This window comes from Serinus canaria, chromosome 1 (assembly GCF_022539315.1).
Source record: "Serinus canaria isolate serCan28SL12 chromosome 1, serCan2020, whole genome shotgun sequence".
Taxonomy (NCBI): Eukaryota; Metazoa; Chordata; class Aves; order Passeriformes; family Fringillidae; genus Serinus; species Serinus canaria.
The window spans coordinates 114,775,799-114,796,784 of record NC_066313.1 but is presented as its reverse complement, the minus strand read 5'-3'; the positions used below and the strand labels follow the sequence as shown (position 1 = coordinate 114,796,784).

General features: G+C 46.5%; 1 protein-coding gene across 3 annotated transcripts; it reads right to left on the bottom strand.

Moving 5' to 3' along the window:
- Positions 1-549: 549 nt before the first annotated feature.
- Positions 550-19,296, bottom strand: LCMT2 (leucine carboxyl methyltransferase 2). Of its 3 annotated transcripts, none has more exons than XM_030234749.2 (14): positions 19,242-19,296; positions 18,723-18,847; positions 16,917-16,998; positions 16,427-16,607; positions 13,996-14,206; positions 13,390-13,579; positions 12,871-12,978; positions 10,754-10,844; positions 8,339-8,596; positions 6,119-6,349; positions 5,010-5,107; positions 3,193-3,380; positions 2,861-2,996; positions 550-934 (listed from the first exon to the last, which is right to left on the bottom strand). In XM_030234749.2, the coding sequence occupies exons 1-14, from the start codon at positions 19,263-19,265 to the stop codon at positions 767-769; spliced, it is 2,091 nt and encodes a 696-aa protein (XP_030090609.1). In that variant the 5' UTR covers positions 19,266-19,296; the 3' UTR covers positions 550-766. The 3 variants fall into 3 exon arrangements, with proteins under 3 accessions (XP_030090609.1, XP_030090608.1, XP_030090610.1); XM_030234748.2 differs by having other exon boundaries at positions 19,206-19,286; XM_030234750.2 differs by having other exon boundaries at positions 13,996-14,152; positions 19,206-19,286.
- Positions 19,297-20,986: the final 1,690 nt, after the last annotated feature.

Below are 20,986 nucleotides of genomic sequence, written 5' to 3'. Positions count from 1 at the left end.
GCTCTGGTAAGATCTCACCTACAGTGCTGCCTGAAGCTCAGGGGTCCCAGCACAGAAAAGATGTGGAGCTGCTGGAGAGTCCAGAGGAGACTCCAAGATTATCAAAAGGACAGAGCACCTCTGTGCTATGAGGAAAGGCTGAGAGAATTGGGACTGTTCAGCCTGGAGAAGAGAAGCTTTGAAGTGACCTAACTGTGGCCTTGCAGTACTTGAAGGGGGCCAAGGAGGAGGATGGAGAGAGACTATTTACAAGGGCCTGGAGTGACTGGACAAGGGAGTATGGCTTCTGAGAGAGAGTAGGTTTAGATTAGATATTGGGAAGGAATTCTTCCCTGTGAGGCTGGTGAGGCCCTGGCACAGGTTGCCCCAAGAAGCTGTTGTGGCCCCATCCATGAAAGTGTCCAAGGCCAGGTTGGATGGGGCTTGGAGTAACCTGGTCTAGCAGAAGGTTTCCCTACCCATGGCAGGGGGGTGGAACAGGATGATCTTTACAGTGCCTTCCAACCCAAATCACACTGTTCTTGACCTCTAAGGACAACTGCTGCCAGCTGCTTTTGAGGTACTTTATTTACAGCAACACAAAGAGCCATAAAAATGCAACAGCTAATGAGGTGTGGATCCCTTGCTGTAACTGTCCCTCCTGATCCCACCTTCACAAATACATTCTGGATATAAAGCCTTTGTGGAAATGTGCTGCTTTTGAACCTAGACTGAACAGATGTCTCCCCACAGTGCAGTAGCAGGGTTCAGCCCTGCTTGGTCCCACTCAGTGGCTGCTCAGGATGCTGCTGAGGCTCAGCAAGACAGGCTCTGGGTTCAAGTGTGTCCCAAAGGAGAAGCAGTTTCCACCACCACCAATAACCAACAGCTCCTTCTCATCTGGCAGAAAGACACTGCTATGATTATGTAGCATTAATGGCCACTCCAGGTGCTCCTGAAAAAAGAAAGGAGATTTTGAACATACAGGACTTCATGTGGTCCACCTGAATGTGGGCAAGAACAGACAGCTAGAGAATACAGGAACAAGTAACCTCTGAGGTGTACCCCTCCACAACACCCACCCACCAACTTGCAGTTCAGGGATTTTTTAATGAGGGAAAATGCCTTTCTACTCCCTGAATCTTAATGCTTTTCCTCCCAAGAAGGTAGCCAATCAGTTTCTGATTCAATGACAATCTTTGGCATTCATGGACTGTGGCAAGGAGTTCCAGAGCTTATCTATGTAACTGGCAGGTTCAAAAGCCTAGAGGGTTTCACCTTAGTCAAAGCAAACAGCTCCTAAGCAAAGGAAGACACCAACCCATCTGCATCCGCTTATCCAGTGTAAACAAAAAAGTTACATTCTTTTAGATACAACTTTACTATCACTGCACCTATCCTCACTGTTGTCCAACAAGGGCAGTCTATTTTATCTAAAGGATATGAGGTCACTTATAACTTCTGCTACAGACAATAACTGAAAACTAAGCTACAATTAAGTACGTTCCATGCTTTTATGCCCTCAGCAAAATGCTGCAAGGTCAACTGGATGCACACACACTGTTCACTATAAAAATTGGACTCGTCACAAATTCCAGTTTCACAAACAACAGGTTCCAATATGTACAGTTATCAAAAGAAAGTTGTTTCTTTACATAAAAGATAAATAAAAACTCGTCAGGCAAAATGCATGTTCTTATAGAATCACAGAATGGTTTGGGATGGAAGGACCTTAAAAAAATGGCACCTTGCTCCACCCCCCTGCACTGGGCAGGGACAGCTTCCACTAGACCAGGTTGCTCCAAGCCCAATCTAACCTGGCCTCTAACTCTTCCAGGGATGGGGCAGCCAAAGTTTTTCTGGGCAGCCTTTGTCAATGCCTCAACCATACTCTTCACAAAAAATTTCATCCATATACCTAGTTTGAAGCTATTGTCCTTTAGATGAAAACCACCACCCCTTGTCCTATCACTACAGGCCTGGCTAAATTGTCTGTCCCCATCTTTCTTACAAGCCTCCCTTTAAGGTCCCCCCAGAGCCCTCCCTCTCTCTTAAGGCTGAACAACCCCAACTCTCTGAGCACATTCTCACAGGAGATCAGCTCCAGCTCTCTGCTGATCTTTGTGGCCCTTCTGTGGATTTCATCCAAACAGATCTATGTCTTTCTTTTACTCAAGGCAGTATTATCTGAGATGAGGGCTACTCAGACACGTAGACCAAGTTCTGGCCAGAGTATGCCAAAATCCTGCTGTGTGACACCACCTGCATGACTGCTCTTCAGTGATTCGTAGGAGAAAGTCACCAAATAGTTAAAGTTGGAAGGGTCCTCCAAGCATCATCCAGTCCAACCACCCTCTTCAAAGCAGGCTCAACTCAAGAAGGCTTTTCAGTAGCTTGCCCAGTCAGGTTTCAAATATCTCCAATAATAGAAATATTACATCCTCTCTGAGTAATCTGTTCAGGGTCCAATCACCCCTACCAAAAGCTTTTATGTTCCAGTGGAGTTTCCAGTATTTCTGTGCTGTTTTTTTTCCTCGTATTTCAGGCAGCAGCTAGAGCACATTAGTTTCCACCCAGAAGTTCTCAATGAAATTATACTACAGACCTTCATAAACACTAACTTAGCCTGTGGTTTATCTGTTCCCTTCCTCCACATCCTGAAGTGACTCTGCTTGTGCCCATTTCAGTTCTGCTGCCCCTTGTCTGAAACAGAGCAGCTCCATGTTCCAGTCTTCTGCACATTCCATCTCCCCCTCTCTTAACCCTGTACGTTCTCTGTGCTGAGTAAAAGCACTTTGGAATTAGATCCTACCTCTCCATAAAGCTACCATGTTCCTTCACAGGACACTGCTTACCCTGAAAGAAAAATTTCAGTACTTACCACATTAATCACATAGTTTGAGCAGAGACCAGTCATTAAATCGATGACAGTGACACCTGGCACAGAGGATGCATGAAACCACACTCCACCCACGAGCAGAAGCTTTCCTTCATGCACATGTGCAGTATGTGAATACCTGTGAGTTCAAAATGAGGTTGAACTCCATTAGCAAGGGATACTGGTAGAGACTGGCTGAAGATTCTCTGCTGAATGCTCTGAGCAACCTGTCTAGTTGACGATGCCCCTTACTCAGGGAGGTTGCACTACTTGGCCTTTAAGAGGTCCCTTTCAAATCAAACTATTTTATGATGCTATGAATGCCTTCTGCTTACCTTGGGACAAGAGGAGGGTGTGTCTCTATTGTCTGCCACTGAAAGCCATGTTCAAGCTCCCTCAAAAGGAAAACTGAACCCAAGGGCTGCTCAGCTGCTCCCAGACCTCCTGCAATCAGTACACCTCCTTCCCAGCTGCAGGCACTGTGAGAGTGGCGGCTTTCTGGGACTGGACCCTCAACAGCAATCTGAAAAAACAAAAGTCCAAGGCTGAAGTTTGCCAAGCTAAGTGTCTGCTTAATGTCCAGGCTTTTAAATGACTTTTCCTGTGTGGTTGAGTTTTTTGACACCCAACCTTCCCCACATGTTCCTTTAGGGACTGCTCCATGCTTCCATTTACACTGTCTCTGGCCCTCGGTACATTTAATATAATCAGTCTTTAGAGGCATTTATTAGAGGTAACTTAATCTGCATTCTTGCAGGCTGCTTTCTGCTCAAGACATACACCTGGGAACTCCAAGTTTGCTTAGAAAAACATGGACTAATGCAGTGACCAGCAAAGCACGTGATCAGTTACTCAAACCACAGAGTGGGTTAAAAGGCTCAACTGAAGGACTAAAATCCAGAAAGAAAAACTTTAGTGCAAGCACTAAAGGAAAAAATGTAAGGTCAGGCATTAAAGGAATATCACAGCAAATAAGTGATGTAGAAAAATTTGGAGGCCTCTTGGTCCACTGCTTTCCCTACAACAAATGAAACCGTATGTTATCATCTGGATGGATGGATGGATGTTTATATAACAGTTTCCAAAAGTTCGCAGTGACAAGAATTTCTCGCCTATTTAGGTAGTCTATTGCAGACTTAGCTAACTTCACCATCAATAGCTTTCCTTAGTGTCCATCTGATTCCCTGTACTACTCAAAGTTAAAATGGAGAACAATTTTTTTCTTCTCTACAGTAGTATTTTAGATAATAGAAGATTTATTTCTATCTTGAATCTTCTTCAGATTCCACAACTAGAAGACCTTCAAAACCTCCCCCTGTGAGGTATGTGACCTGGTCATTCTTGCTGCATACCTCTATACAGCTGTTTCACACCCTGCCCACCTCCTTCTCAGCTGTCAGCTTTGGGTATTTTACAGGAGTTCTGCTGAGATTAAGAACACTGTAGAAAACAAAAGAAGCAATTCATGTGTCTACCAGATAACATTCCTGGTTAAGTAACTGAAGACACAGTATAGGCCTCCCATTACAGTGGGATATTGCTTACTCATGCTTAGCTTGTGATCTCTTGCAAGTTACAGTAAACAGAGTTACACAGGCTGGTGGCCAGGATGCAAACAAGGGAGCAAGTCCTCTTCCACTCAATTTCCTTTTATGACACATTCAGCAATCTAGTTGACTGAGGCAAATCAGCAGATGTGGAGGTGGTTTTGATTGTAGCAAAGCTTTTAACACTATCTCTAACAGTATCCTTCCACAAAAATGTCCAGCTAACAGCTAGATAACGATGGGAGAGGTGAAAGAAGACACAATACCTTCTCAGTAGCATCCAGGAAAAGGGCAAGAGGCAATGGCACAAACTGACATAGAAAAAAATACACATAAAACCCCCTCATATTGTTCTATCAGGGTGGTTAAGCACTGGAGTATGTTGCCCAAAGAGATTGTGGGGTCTTCATCCATGGAGATAATCCTACCGAGACAATATACTGAGCAACCTGCTCTAGTTAGACCAGCTTTAAGCTAGAGTGCTGGACTAGATGACCTCTAGATGTCCCTTCCAACACCACTGTTCTGTAGAGACTGTATTTGACTAAAAAGCTGGGTGTCCAGAAGTCAGCTCTAACTCTAATCCCCACGGAGTGTATTCTTACCGCAGTGCAGGAGAGTTCTGGAGCGTGCAGGAAATGCCAATCCCCGAGCACAGGCTCCAGAGCAGAGCGGCCACCATACACAAACAGGTACTGCTCACCTAGGGAAACACACAGCGAGGAGGCCACACAACTTACAACCTGGTGTGCAACAACAGCAAAAATTTCTGTTTGCATAGAAGGGAGGCTGACAAAAAGGGTGCAATAATACTTTGGGTAGATGTCAAGGATGTGCATTTACTGCACTATGCCCTGTCCTTTCACTGATTCAGAATGTACTGCACAGATAACACCAGTGTTGGTCACTTTCTTCAGCTACAAAGCAATATCAAGGCAAAAGTAAGAGGAAACAATACAGTCTGACAAAGACAAAACCCAATGTATTATTAATAAAATTTTATTTACCCATTTAGCATTTGCTTTTTTGATATAAAATTCTGACTGGAAGGCTGAATGCTACAGTGTTAATTAAACACTGCTCCACAAATGGAAAGCGTGCTCCAGACTAGACTAACAACTGCTTAACAATTCCCTTCTGCTCCCCTTGGAAAGTTCCCTGGCAGCTGCAAGAATGGAACACCTTAGGAATGGACAGCTTTCAGCTCCTGAATGCCACTACTTAAGTTTTTGCTCCTTACAACCTGGATGTTTTAATAGACCAACTTTCAGCTTGCTATTGCAGGACCTGATTCTAGAGTTGTTCACAACTACTCAGTGTTTGTCAATTGCTACTAGAAAAGTAACATTTCTTCTGAAGGACTTTGCGATAAAGAGCTTGGGATCCTGTTCCCCAAAAAATGTCCTTCAGAGAGAGCAAAACTTATTCTGCCATGATCAAGCATGAGTAACTTCAGCCATAGATGATATCAAAGAATCAGTCTTCCAGAATGGAGTACAGTAGTTTTCAATTCTAATTGCCACAGGGGATTATGTAGATAACAAAATAAAAAATTACCATATTTCAAGTGTCAAGAAGAGATCTCAAAGCCTCCTAATTTCTTTACTACTGTCAGGCTTGAGGAATGATCAATATGAACTTCAAGAAGTTCACCAAGGTCAGGTGCAAGATCCTGCATACCTACAGCCATTGCCACTCTTTCCAGGCTTTTTACCTTTGAATGTAATTTCAGTTGTGCTGTGTCTCCAACGCAAAGCTGCTGCTTCAGCAGCAGGCTGTGGACTTACAAGCTCCACTGCAATGTCTTCTGGGCCTGAGGCATCACAGGTTTCAGGGAACTTGAGCCACAACATTCCCAAGCCTGTGCTTGATGGGGATGTTCGTCCTCCTACCACCAGAGCCAGAGTGTCCGAGAGACAAGACACAGTATGGTACAACCTCTCACCTGTGGAGATACAAAACATCATGCTTCACACAGGTGGTTTTTCCACGAAATTTATAATCATTTAAGTTGGAAAAGACCTTTAAAGATTATCAAGTCCAACCATTCCTCCAGCCCTCTCAAGGACAAAACTAAACCTACTTTCACATGGCTCTGAAATCCTTCCAGGGATGTGGACTTCACTGGGTAGCCTGTGCCAGGCATGGACAGCCCTTTTCTTAGAGACATTTTTCTCAATATCCAACCTAAACCTCCCCTGGCACAGCTTGAAGCCATTTTCCTCTTGTCCTGTCCCTTATCTCCTGGGAGAAGAGGCCAACCTCCACCTGGTTACACCCTCCCTTCAGGTAGTGGTAAAGAGTAAGAAGCTTCCCGCTCCCTGAGCCTCCTTCTCTCCAGGCTGAGCCCCCCACCCCACCCAGTTCCCTTGGGCACTACTACAATGAGCTTACAGCACTGGTGGATGAGGGAAGAGCAACAGATGCCATCTACCTGGACTTGTACAAAGCACTTGACACTGTCCCGCCCAGCACCCACTGCCTAAACAGGAGAACTGGATTTGACAGACCATTCAGTGGATTAGGAACTGGCTGGATGGTCTTTCTCCAAGAGCCACAGTCACCAGCTCAGTGTCCATGTGAAGACCAGTGGCGAGTGCTGTTGTTCAGGCCTCCCTAGGGACCAGCACTATTTAACATCTTTGTTGGTGACATGGACAGTGGGACCGAGGGCACCCCAGCACATTTGCCAGTGACAAGGAGCTGAGTGGTGCACTCATGAACTGGAGGGAGCGGGAGTGGCATCCAGAGGGAACTGGACAGGAGAGGTGGGACTGTGCCAGCCTCACGGGGTTCAGCAGGACCAAGGGTAGGGTCCTGCACCTGGGCTGGGGCAATCCAAGCACAAATACAGACTGGTCAGAGAGTGGGGACAAAATGTTCAGTATGACTCAGCACTATGTGCTCACAGCACAGAAAGTCAACCATGTCCCAGGCTGCATCAAACAACGTGTGGCCAGCAGGTTGAGGGAGACAATTCTCACCCCCTATGCTGCTTTTCTGACACCCTACCTGGAGTTTTGCATCCAGGTCTGGTGCCCCCAGCACAATTAAGACCTGAAGCTGTTGGAAAAATTCATAATTGGCTAGCTTGAACAAAGGGTTGAAGCCCCTCTGTTCTGAAGCCAGGCTGAGAGAGTCTGGGCTGTTCAGCCCAAAGAAGTGAAGGCTCCAGGCAGACCTTAGCACCCCTTCAAGTGCTTAAAGGGACTCCAAGAGAGCTGGAGAGGGACATTGGAAAAGGGCCTGCAGTGACAGGATAAGGGGGAAGAGCTTCCAACTGTCAGAGTGCAGGGCTAGATGGGATACTGGGAACAAATTCTCCTCTGTGGAAGTGTGGAGGCCCTGGCACAGGCTGCTCAGAGAAGAGGCTGCCATTTGTCTGGAAGTGTTCTACACCATGCTGGATGGGCCTCTGGTTAACCTGGTCTACTGGAATGTGTCCCTGCCCATGGCAGAGGATTGGAGCTAGATGATCTTTAAAGTCCTTTCCAACCCAATCCTTCTGTGATTCTGTGACTCCAGCCCCTCAATGTCCCTCTTTCTGTTAGAGGCCCAGAACTGGACTTGGCACTCCCAAGGGTCTCTGCAGTGCCCAGTAGAGAGAGAGAATCACTGCTCTGGGCCTGTGGCCACACTAGGCTGGTACCAGCCAGGTGCCATTTGCTTTCTCGCCCACCTGGATTCACATTCTACTACTGTCAAACAGAACCCCCAGGTCCTTTTCCAGCTTTCGAGTCACCCTGCCCTCAGCCTGGGGTGCTGCATGGGGTTGTGGTGACCAAAAGGCAGAATGGGACATTGAGCAACCAGACCTGTCAGGTGTCTGTGACTGCCAGCATCACTGTGCCATGACAGCACTTTTTCACTAGACTTTCTTTTGCTTTTAGCACAAAGTTATCCCCCTTGCACTGCCATCGGTATGGGAACTCACCCCATCTTTTATCAGGAACACTCTGTGTCACACAGACAGCTTCCCAGTGGCCTGCATGCTTGCTCAGCAGGTGGACATTTCTCACACGGCAGTGCTGTCCATCCTCCTCCCCAAAGCCTCCCGTGGTGACAATCACGTTGGGCTTTATAAGAACAGAGTGGTGGCCGTAACGTCTAAGGCCTGAAATTCCTGAGAGCCTGGCACACACTGCTGCAGGGACACTCCCTGCCATCCCAACAGGACCAGCCTGATAAGGAACTGGAAGACAAAGAGAACCAAAGAACTTAGAGGCACAAATACAACCAAGGACTACAGCTTAAGTAAGAGATTAGGCATGTCACCTTTTCAAAATGACCATTCATCTTTTCAAGAAGAAATAATTGAGAAGCAAGTTGACAGTGCACGCAGATAATCTGACATGCTCTAGAAATCAGGATGTAATGGTTAAAACTACCACTGTACCAACTGTAACTTCTACTCTACTCACTCAGCTCCTGCAATTCTGAGACTGCTTTCATGGGATGGACGTAAGACTGGCCAAGCAAGTGCAGTGTCCTAAACTGCTGCTGCAAAATATGAATCACTGCAGTACCTTCAAAAGGAAGATGTGTCTGATTAAGGCAGTATTTGGCTACGTGAACAGCAAACAGCAGAAAAAGGACAAACACCTGGAAGCTGATGTCAAAGTTTCTGGTCAGATTTTGATCCTACCTTAACAGCAGCACTGAAATAACATTCTGATGCATGACAAGTAATCTATCAATTCCAGTGCTACTGTAGGAGAGTATTTCCAGTTACCTAAGTATCTTCTCTCTAAATATTATATCCTTTAGCATGAAGAAAACTCCCAGCACAGGACTCTGGCTCACCTACACATTGTTTTCTTTTAATTAGTTTGGAATCTGTGTCTTCCTTGTTTTAATCAAGGTCTTTATTCTTGTGTTGTAAGAGATGATGAAGAGGAGGAGCAGCTGACAGTCCATTCTTTGTATGCCATAATCAGAAAAATTGCCTGTACTGATCACTGCTTCATACAAGACCCTACTTAATCATTTGATGAAGTAAGACATTTCATCTCCTTGGGCTTAAATGTCTTTTTACAGACTGATCTTTTAAAGATGGAGGAGTATTTTCACGTCACAAAACATACTTACCATGATCTCTTTGGAAGATTTAGTACTTGCACTCTCATGAACTAGGACCTAAGTCTATCTGAGAGGATAACTGGGGGCATTTATTGATATTAGAGACATATCTTTTGCATTCACAGTAAAATATTTCTAATCATGGACAACTTACTGGACTTAGAAGACTTTTGCTATCAGTTTTGAATACAACAGAGATAGCAGCAGAAAGACCCTAATCCTGTCTCTAATTAATCTTCACTGCAATAAAGTCTGTTAAGAAAATGTTCGATATTTTTCTTAATTTAAGGACAGATACTATGTGTTTAGGAGCCTTCAAGGATTTAACTTAAGGACCAGTGACAATCACACAATACATTAAATCTCACCCATATTCATTTAGCTTCAATTTCCCAACATCTTCAAATCTAATTAAGACACAACACATGGATTCAGTGGCCTTGTTGGCCTCAGGAATGTCATCCTGCTCTATCTTTTTTCAGCTGCATTTCTTGCTCCCTAGAACACAGATTTCAATTTTCTCTTGAAGCTACAGCTACCTGTGGTGCTATATTGTGAACACTAGTGATATAAAACAGGTTAAAAATAACCTTCTGCTTTCTACCCTGAAAAAGGAAGCAATCAGTCAAAACCAGGAATTTCTTGGACTGCTATGGTCACCAAATCCTTTCTATCTTGGAAAAACAATCTTGGCCTGGCTCTTCCCTAGCCTGTACTACTTTCTCATCTAAAAAAAGTAACGTACAGATTTAAAAGCATTTCAGAAACAGAAACATGGCAGGTACAACTGCACCCACAAGGGATACGAAGCAAAGCACAGCTTCATGTCAGGCTCCTGAGTGGTCTGCTGGACAGGGCAGTATAGAAAACTGAACAACCTTCTGGGAGCTGGAAGGAGAGAATGGTATATGGAGACAACCAGGAATAAATTCAAAAGGGAGATCCCAAAGACAGGACGAGGAGCAGAGTAGCCTGGCACTGCAGCCATGCAATGGAGGGGCTCATGTATGAATAAATGACAAGCTGATCAGACTGAGAGGTTCAATAAACTGAAAGAACAGGAGTAATCAGAACCAGCAGCATTAGGCCACAGCCTGGACCTTGGTTTGGACAGCAGAACTATTGTGGAGGTGTGGAGAAAGGTACCAGACAGCAGCATCCCATCTGCCCCTTCCAGGATTTCATTCATTTTTTAGGATGTCTCCTTAAAACCTCTCAGAGACACCTACATGATATAAAAGAATAAGAGTAAAAACTACTTGCTGTGTACCTGTCACACTGGGTGACAAGGGAGTCCAGGAAGGTTCCATCCCCTTCGATGCAGCCAACACAAAGTAATGAGAACATTTCAGATGCCATTCCTGTAGCAAACCCAAAGGAAAAAACAAATAAACAAACCAACCAAAAAAGGAAGAACCAAACAAAAAACAATCCCTGTCAAAATCTTAGAGCAAACAGTAGTAAGGACCTCAGAACAGCTAAGGTGACCAAATCAAATACCAACAGCCTAGCACTGTTTCCAGCAGAGGTCAAAATCAGAGGGGTAAAGCTGAATCCCAGAAAGAACTGGCGGGTAAATACCTCTCTCACTCCAACTTTCAAAAATTTACAGCCCAGGGTTCTTCTAAGCAAGAAGCTATGTCTTTGTACTGAACAATCCTCAATGGATTTTTCATCCATGAACCTACCCAGCTGGTCTTTGAACTCACATAAACTTTTAACATGCCCAACATACATCCCATAGAGTAACTATGTCTTGCATGGGAAAGTTTTTCTTTTTGGAATCAGCTTCCCCTTATGCCTCTGAGTTCTGATCATAAAAAAGAGTGAGGTCTTTATACCAGAGGGATTGAAGTGATTCCAAAGAAATGAGAAATGCTATAAGGTGCAACATGCTCTGTGCCGGACAATAATACATCATTTTCAGTCTGGCCTTAGAAACATTCTGAGGCAAAAGCACAAGCAAAAGGCATGTACAGGAAGCCAGCAACAATGAGGGTTCACTGTGGCATTTATGGACATTAGAGAATTGAGTGTGTTCATTCCTGTGGGGTGGGATACATTCAGCCAACTATGTGACTAGCAAGCATAAACATGAATTTAAAAGGCACAAGAACTCATTGTATCAGTTTCATTGCCCCAACCCATATTAGAAGTAAAAAACATCTTTTGAAAAGTGACATCCAGAAATTAATGTAAATATTGAAAATGGAAGAATCCACAATTAGTCCCTAAAAAAATTATTCTAAAAATAGTCTCCCTCCACACTGGGTGTCTATTTTACATTTTTTACCTAATTTGAACAAGCTTGTTTACAAAAAAACCTTGGATATCACTTAATCTTTCTCTCAAAGGCTAACTGTAGAGCTCTCTGCTGTCACTTCGTTTACTCCTGTGCACCTTTCCAGCTCAGATTCATGCACATTAACCTCCTTTGTAAGGAAAACAATACCAAGTCTTTACCTTCCCACTGTATGAGCAATGACCTTGACCTACAGTTCCAGCAGAGATTTCTAAACCACTTAGCAAATCTGCCACCACTTTCAGTCACCACCTTTGCATTAATATGGCAGAGCAGATCCTAAAACGTTAGCAAAGTAAATTCAAGCACATTCAATTGTTTTCATACTACAGTTATTCAATTTCTAGAATTATAAACAGAAAACCATAAAATCAAAAGGGAAACTTCTCGTAAGTATTCCACAGGATATTTAGCTCAAAGTTACTCAGTATCTTGCACTTATCTTCACTCCTATACTTCAAATAGTTGGAAACTTTGCCAGCAGTTAATATAAAAATGGCAAAAGAACAGAGTCATAGTTGAATTTCAATCATTAATGCAGGAATGTCTGTACAAAGTCAGACCAAAAAAATTTGAAATTAGTAACCTGTATCCAACAATGACAAACAATAAAGTAGTCTATGGAAATGGAAGGGAGAGGGAAAAGTGCATCTGCTTTCCCCATGAATGCTCTCAACCAACTGTAGTCAGGAACAGCACATGAGGTACATATTTATGTATTCAGTAACCCTTAATGAATTTCTCTTTCATTAAAGTAATTGTCCCTTGAATCCATGCCAACTTTTAGCATGTATAACTTCTACGTACTACCAGGTGGTTTGCTAAGTCTGTCTCCTTGAGAGACTGCTCACAGGAAAGGGAGGAAGAACATGCAGCTTTTCTAAGATCAAGGAGAGCCTTCTTCCCATGCTACTTCACCAGGACCTCCCCATGGCCTCTGTTTTAACTAAGCTGATCCAAGGTCCTTTCTGCCTCCATGAACACCTGTACCCAGCAGTGCTGTACAGAATTGCAACCATAAGAAATTGCAAATACCTTATGATATCAAAGCCAGGTCCCTGATCTTCAGAATAATGGAGGGTTACCTCATACTCATCAAAAGGCTCCAGAGTCTGCACTCTTTGCTGCTCATCTTCTGGAATACAACAGGTGAAAAACTCATTCATATCCATGACACTGCACCCAGTCCAGCCCTAAAAGACAAATCCCTCAAAGTTATCACCCCTGGAAAGACAGAAACTCACTTCCCACAGGAAAACAAAGACCCTAAATTAAACACCTGCATGAGCCACTAAGACTGTTTAGCTAAAGCAGGAGCTTCCTAAAAACTGGTGAATATAGATCTCTCATTTGTAAAGTTCTTAAAAATTTAACTTATTTCATCAAAAGTCTCAGAAGAACCCATTAATCTCATATGAGGCAATAGGCTGCAAGCCAGTTGGAAGCACCTTTCAGTGACAAGTCATGCTAGCAGAGAAGGCAGGAGTTCAGCCTCAGCCCTAGGCAGTAGTTTGCTTCAGCCCATACCTGAGCAAGCACTCAGTGTTCCAACCATCCTCAGATAAATCATGGCTCGTGCACGCCCTGGAGCTGCAGGTGCTCACCTTCGCCAGGAAGCGCCTCTGCTGAGCCTGGCAGTCAGGGTACAGGGCCAGCGAGCGCAGCGCGGTGCTCAGCTGCCGGAAATGCTGCTGCATGACGCGTCCAAAGGGGTCCTCTGGGTGCACCTGCTCGTACAGCAGGAAGCACGCCCGAGGGAAATGCTCTGCTGCCCACTGAATCAAGGCATCTGACCTGTTGGGAGATTGTGGGTAAGAAATTAAATTGAGGCCCACACATCATACCACAGATGCAGTGCATCCTTCTGCAACACCACAAAGGTGCTATTAAGGCATCCTGACAAGTGGCAATACACTAACGAGAGTGCTGTGCTGAACATCTCCCCACCTGCAAGACAATTCACGGGACGAGAAGAACAAAAACCTGAAAATTGCTCATTTGAGATTTTTCCTCTTTCTTTCTTTCCTTCCTTCCTTTTAGGATATCATGCAGACATCAATTACACAATCATAATTATGATGTAGGGACGCCACAGAATTCCCAAGGTTTTAGTTTCAAGAGATCAGGTCTCTGAGCCCAAGATGATACACTCAGAAAGAAGCTTGCTGTTTTCCCTTTACCACTGGGCAAGAGAGGAGAACCCAGCTGACCTGGTGGTCTCCATGTAGGTGAGCACCACCTCTGCGATGAAGAGGGTGGGGATTTCATTGTTCAGTCCTGCTTCCTCCAGGGTTCTCTCCAGCTCAGGCAGCTCTGATAAATCCACTCCCAGTAATTTATAATCATCTCCAGAAAAGGTAATGGCTCCTGGGAGATAAAAATGATGCAACCTCACTATGTCACTATGGTGCTGCTGCAATACTGAGACCAAAAGATACAAACATGAAAATCAAACCCACAGACAATCACTCACAAGGCTATCAATTATACTTCTCTGTAACATGTACAAGAAAATGCCCATCACTACATGACCCATGAAGGAATAGTGCCATGTGATCCATTAACTGCAGGTCGAAAACTCGCGTATTCCTAATGCAAATTTCACCTGCAGATTTCTCATAGAATCATTACACTTACTATAACCACAAAACCTTATTATATTTACTTTAAGATAATTTTTTTGAACCACTGTAATTCATTGTAATTCATTTATACATCTTTCACTTTAGGCTAAGAAAGCACCATTGCTTTGATAGAATTTCAGTAGTTCCCCTCACAATCAGAAAACCATTCTCAGGTTTCCTGGGCTTGGTTGGTTTGTTTGTTAAACAGATTTTATTTCTGTATAATGGCACTGAGTCCTGAAACTGCACATGCTAGCTCTCAGCAAACACCAGGACCTGACTCACAGATCACCATCCTCAGAAATAAGCTCCAGTTTATGATCTCCAAGCATTACCATAATTCTGTAACCCATTAAAATAGGATAAGTTATGGCCTGTTTTTGACCTTTTCAGTCAAAATCGCATCACCAACAAAGCAAACTGTAAAGTACCTTTAGAAATCACCTACTCTGTCTCTGCAGCCCTATAACTATATCTGTCCTGAGGACACTTAACCTACACTGTTGTCAAAGACACTTCTGGAGGTAAAATGGCCTTTTTCAGAAGCCCATCACAGTGTTTCATTCTAATTTCTTCTAACTTGTCCATTCATCTTTTGCTGACCTCTGGACACAGACAATAGGGTATTTCCAACTATCTGAGACCCTCCTTCGAGTACCTGAAGATACTTGGTATGGACAGAGTTCCCTGCCACAGGACTCTGCAAATATTAAAAATGTGAATGGATTCAGGAAGGAAAGGAACAAGCCCATGGAAGAGCTACTCACTAAAACCTGTGAGTCAGAAACTCACATTCTATAGCTGTCTTCCATCTGTATCTAAATTGATTAATACCATCTAAATGCAGAGGCTAACATATGTCCCTATTGCATTTCATTCCATGTTTGCCAGACCATTCGTGTGCTTTGTCAAACTCCTACACTCACTCATCTTATTGCAAGTGCCCATGTTTCCTGCAGATTTATGACATTTCATATTCTATAGCACATCATCTAGAGCATTACTGGAAATGCTGGAGGAAAACAGATGCAGGAGAAACCTCTAGTGATGCACATGCTTTGCATTCCTCCTTTTGCCCCTCAGCACTCAGCTGGCACAAAATTCTGCAGAAGTTTCACAAGGGTAATTTTCTAATGCCTTGGAGGGCAAAAAAAAGTTAGGAGACATAACAACTAATGTTTTATCACAGTCAAGTCACTTAAGAGTCAAACCTTCTCTCTCACCTATCAAGCCCATAAATCATTGTATAATTTAGGGTGAAAGGGAGATTTAAAAGTCATCTCATCCAAATACTTCCTCATGGCAATTATCTGTGTCATGCTCCTCAAAGCTTTGTCCAGTCAAGCTCTAGCTCTGTAGTGGTTTTGGTCTCCAAAGCTGGAGATTCCATTACCCTTCCAGGCAATCTGTTCCCAGATCTGTTTTTAACTACTCATGTGGCACAATCTCTCCCCAAATTTTTTTATACATCACTGGAATTTACCTTTTTTTTTGCCACTTTCAACTGTCCCTTGGCTATTTGCTTTATGCCTCCAAGAAAGGTGTGGATCTGTCTTTTCTAACCTCTCCCAATAAGTAAGCTGGAGAGTGCTGTAAGGCTCACCTCCCTCTCAAACTCTCCCCAGCTGGCTGAACAAAACCAGCTCTTTCAGCCTCCCCTCCTACATCACCTGCTCCATCACTTCATCATCCTCATAACCTCCCACTGGACACGCTACAGTTTGCCCCTGGTTTTGGACCAGTATGCTCCAAGCTGGACAGACCCTTTCAGAAACTGCAACAGGAAAAAACTGACCTTGGTTTGATATAATCAGCTCCTAACAAATCCTTACCCCGGCTTCTTGTTATCTCCCAATGCTTATGAATTATTTGTTTCAACATTTTTCATAAAATGAATATCCTTTTCATCTATGATTTCATAGTTCCCCTACTATAATCTCTTGCTTTTTGAAGGCTGAAGCTGTGTTTATCTCTTCTAAACACTTTGTACAAGAAAAATCTTCCATGAATGCCATACCTAATCCTTCCCCTCCAGTGTCTCCCACCAGTGCTGACAACTCTTTCACTCCTTTGATCAGAGCAGCTTTTTGGCATGCCACATTTGGGAAATCTACCTCATATACCACAGTGTGATGCAGAAGACCCATATCCTTCAAACGGAAGTATAAGGAATCAAAGCCAGCCCCTAAAGACAGGATCTGCAGAGAAAGTATCAGAAAAAGTTATACTCAACTCAAGCAACATCTTGAGCATCTAGGTGTGAAAAATATCAAATATCATAAATCTAAAATCAGGCAACCTTCTGCAAGAGGCAGAAGAATGTTGTGTGGACATTGCCCCCACCCATATACTTCTGCCAAAGTGACACATGGACAGCCACAGTACTGCCAGTCAGATTTCTGTGCACTGCTGGGAAAGGATCCCAACAGATGCACTAACAAGTCAGATGCCAGAAAGACTTTACACACATTTAGTGAGAGATGCCAGAAGTCCCAGAGAAAATGTACCTGTGTCCTGGGTAGGCTTTGTGTCTTCAGCAGGAAGTCCTGAACACAGCGATCCACAGCACGGGCACGGATGTAATAACCCCTATAGGAACAAATTCAGTTATAATCACTTTACAGGAACCTGATTTCTCCAGCAACTTCAATTAAAAAAAAAATAAATAAAGATTTTTTTTTTTCCCCTAAGCTTCTACCCAATAATTCCCTGTTTACAGACCTGCACTGGGAGATGATTTTGTCATCTCTAGAGCTTGCTAATAAATACAGATCTCCTGCAACCATTGTGCATATTAACCATCAAGACAACAGATGACCCAGACAAAATGTGCAGATACCCCAGCTGGACCTGTTCTGTTTTGTGTAAGTAAATATTTACTGAATCCTGACAGTGATGATGCTCCCTGGCAATGCAGATGGCTGATACCTGAGTTCCTGCCCCAAACCACATGCCATAACAACAAAATGAATGCCTGTGCTCACTTCCCTCAGTGAGAAGGGAACAAAAAAGGGAGGAAAAGCAAAGCCAGGAGAGGAATCCTGTTCTCTGTTTTTGAATAAATGGAACTAAGTCAGACTAACTCCTGGAAACCATTTACCATTTCCCCAGTCTGGCACGGACTAATGCCTCTTGTTTCTTTGCATTACTTTTTAGTTAGTTTCATCCTAGATCCACCTGGCTATATTCCAGCTTTTTTCACCCCTTTAACAAGCATGTTATCATCTTCACACCTCACAGGGAGCTCACAGTCTACGATGTCCCAAAATTGTTGATAAATGCAATACAGAACTCTTCCTGTGAATTCAGCTTGGCATACCAATGTTGTGTGACAAGTCAATGCGGGTTTCCTGATGAGCCACACACATCTTCATAGGCCTGCAAGCTTCTGCCTGAATACCATTGTTTGATTATCTCCTGAATGAAACTGTTTTGGCAATTCACAGTCTTTTCGATTGCATTAATTCTCCTCAAATCGTGTACATTCCACAATGTCATCAGTCTAGATAGAGCCCTCTGCAAACACACATTAAAACATTCTAGTATCTTGCAAAGCTCTGTAGAAGTTCTCCTGGTCAGTCACCACTGACTCAAAAGATCTTGCTTCCCAGAGCCACCAAATACCTTACAGAAATTGTAACATTCTGGGGAGTTAATGAGAAAACTATTGATGATATTACACTATTAGTATATCTTCAAATATTACAAAGTTTTCCAGCAACATTGAACACTGAAGTTAGGAACCAGTCTGGTGACATATTCTTCTCAGGACAAACCATGCAGTTTCAGTCCAGAAACCATGCAACATGACATTAACAGTCTAACAAGGTTACACTACTGCCAGACAGGGCACTGCACGCTGCCTCTCTGCCACTCTGTGTACTTTGCTTAAACTGTGTTAGAGAAGCCGTGCCTTGCCCAACTGACAGCTCCAAGCATGAGGGTTTGTGGTGGAAGGGACCTTAAGCTGCTCTCGTTCCACCCTTCTGCCATGGCAGGGACACCTTCCACTGCCCCAGACTGCTCCAAGCCCCAGTGGCCAACTTGGCTATGGACACCTCCAGGGATGAAGCAGCCACAGCTGCTCTGGGCAGCCGGAGAGCCAGGGCCTGCCCAGCCTCACAGGGAAGATGTCCCTACTAATATGTAACCTAAACTACTCTCTTTCAACTCAAAGCCGTTCCCCCACCCCCGCGTGCTGTCACCCCTGGCTCTCCGCACTCCGAGAGGCCGAGATCCCCTCCCGCGCCCCGCGGGCACCGGGGCTCAGCAGCCGGAGCAGCTGAAGGTGCTGCCAAGCCCTCGCTCCTCACCGGTGGATCAGGGGCGCTCGCCGCCGCCGCCGCCCCGCCAGAAGCCGCAGGAACCGGTCCTGGATGTAGCCCCGCGCTGCCGCCGAGCACTTGCTGACGGCGCTGCTGCCGCCGGTGCCCTGGACCTGCCGGGACAATGACACGGCACTGCCGCGCCCGACCAGCATCGCGACCCGGGCGCCCGGCGCGGGATGGCGGGGCCGGGCAGCCCCAGGAGGGCTCCGAGGGGTGGGGACGGCAGCGCCCGCCGCCGTCGAATTCCCCTTCGACCCAGCCTCCGCTTCCCCTCGCTCTCCGATGCAGCCGGACCGAGGCTCTCCGGGCCGTTCGCCGAGGCAGCGGGCCTCCGCGGTCGCTCACGGCCGGGGGTCGCTTAGGGCCCGGGGTTGGCTCACGGCCCGGGAGTCTCTCGGGCACGGGGGTCACTCGCAGCCCGGGGGCCGCTTAGGGCCCGGGGTCACTCGAGGTCCGGGGGTCACTCACGGCCCAGGGGTGGCTCACGGCCCGGGGGTCACTCACAGCACCGGGACGCCCGCGGCCCATCCTGCGCACACCGCACCGACCGGAAGCGCGAGCGCAGCGCCGGACGCAGAGAGCGCGGGGCGCGCGCCCCCTCGCGGGCTCGCCCTGGCACTGCCGGTGCCTCCCGCCAGCCGCTCATCGGGAGAGAGACGGAGCGCACCGGGCACCGGGCACCAGACACGGAACTCCTGGGGCACAGGGCACGGAGCGCACCGGGCACCGGGCACCAGACACGGAACTCACGGGGCACAGGGCACGGAGCGCACCGGGCACCGGGCACCGGGCACTAGACACGGAACTCACGGGGCACAGGGCACGGAGCGCACCGGGCACCAGACACGGAACTCACGGGGCACAGGGCACGGAGCGCACCGGGCACCGGGCACCAGACACGGAACTCCTGGGGCACAGGGCACAGAGCGCACCGGGCACCGGGCACCAGACACGGAACTCACGGGGCACAGGGCACGGAGCGCACCGGGCACCGGGCACCGGGCACTAGACACGGAACTCACGGGGCACAGGGCACGGAGCGCACCGGGCACCAGACACGGAACTCACGGGGCACAGGGCACGGAGCGCACCGGGCACCAGACACGGAACTCACGGGGCACAGGGCACGGAGCGCACCGGGCACCGGGCACCAGACACGGAACTCCTGGGGCACAGGGCACAGAGCGCACCGGGCACCGGGCACCAGACACGGAACTCACGGGGCACAGGGCACGGAGCGCACCGGGCACTGGGCATCGGGCACGGAACGCACCGGGCACGGAGCCTACCGGGCATTGGGCACTGGGCACGGAGCCGATCGGGCATTGGGCACCGGGCACAGAACGCACCGGGCATTGGGCACCGGGCGGCCCCGGCGTGGTGAGCGGGCTGCAGGGCGCAGGGCTCGGTGCGGGGCAGCGGGGCTCGGTGCAGGAGCACCACCCTGTCTGATCGGCTGTGTGTCTCTGTCGGACATGCGTGGGGTGGTTCGCGTGGGACGGTTCGCAGGCAGCCCGCGATGAACAGACGAGTCTGGACTCCTCTATAGTTCAGTCTTCAGGTTGTTTATTAAAGCTTATCTCTAAGGTTTTTGTTCTGCCCAGCCGAGATCTGACCAGCAAGGCAGCCACAAGCACTCTCTGCCCCTTTAGGGCGGTCGCACATTCTTATACTGATAATTGCGTATGTGATATTTACAATTTTTCTCCAATACCCATCACTTTTATTAAACAGTGCACCTTTAGTATGAACCAATCTAAAATGCACACATCACAGAGAAGATGGATGACAAGAAGAAGGAGAAAAGCCACGAGGTCGGGCCTGAATCCTCCATCTTGCCTCCATTAGACCCCCCTGTACCAAAACCTTAAAACCTATATTCTATTCTATAAAAACACCTGCCCTACACCATTCAAACCTCTGAAACTTCCATATCCTCATGCTTTGATAGCACGACCCTTGAAGGGTCAAAATCAAGCCACCAGGTGCCCTTGGCTACATTCTAGGACTTCTGAGCCCCCCAAGGGGTCTCCCTGGGACTCAGAGCATCCGAGGTGATGCGCTGAGTTCCCACACCACCCCTGGCTGTTCGGCTGGGCGCTGCCCTCAGGGCGGGGTGGCACTGATGTGGCACGGCCGTGCGGGGACCGGCTGGGTTTGGGCCGGCTGTGCTGAGCACCAGCGGGCACGGCCAGAGGAGGGTCTGTGGCGGCCGTGGTGGGTGATGCTTTTCAGGAGTTTTACTGGGA

What these genes read in the sequence shown, in the direction of transcription:
- LCMT2 (XM_030234748.2), bottom strand. Translation starts at nt 19,265, where the DNA reads ATGGGCCGCGGGCGTCCCGGTGCTGTGAGTGACCCCCGGGCCGTGAGC. An exon ending in CGAGCGCCCCTGATCCACCG is followed by an intron (nt 16,999 to 18,722) that starts GTGAGGAGCGAG and finishes TTGTTCCTATAG; the next exon opens with GGGTTATTACATCCGTGCCC. An exon ending in CAGAACTCTCCTGCACTGCG is followed by an intron (nt 3,381 to 5,009) that starts GTAAGAATACAC and finishes TTGTTTTTTCAG; the next exon opens with ATTGCTGTTGAGGGTCCAGT.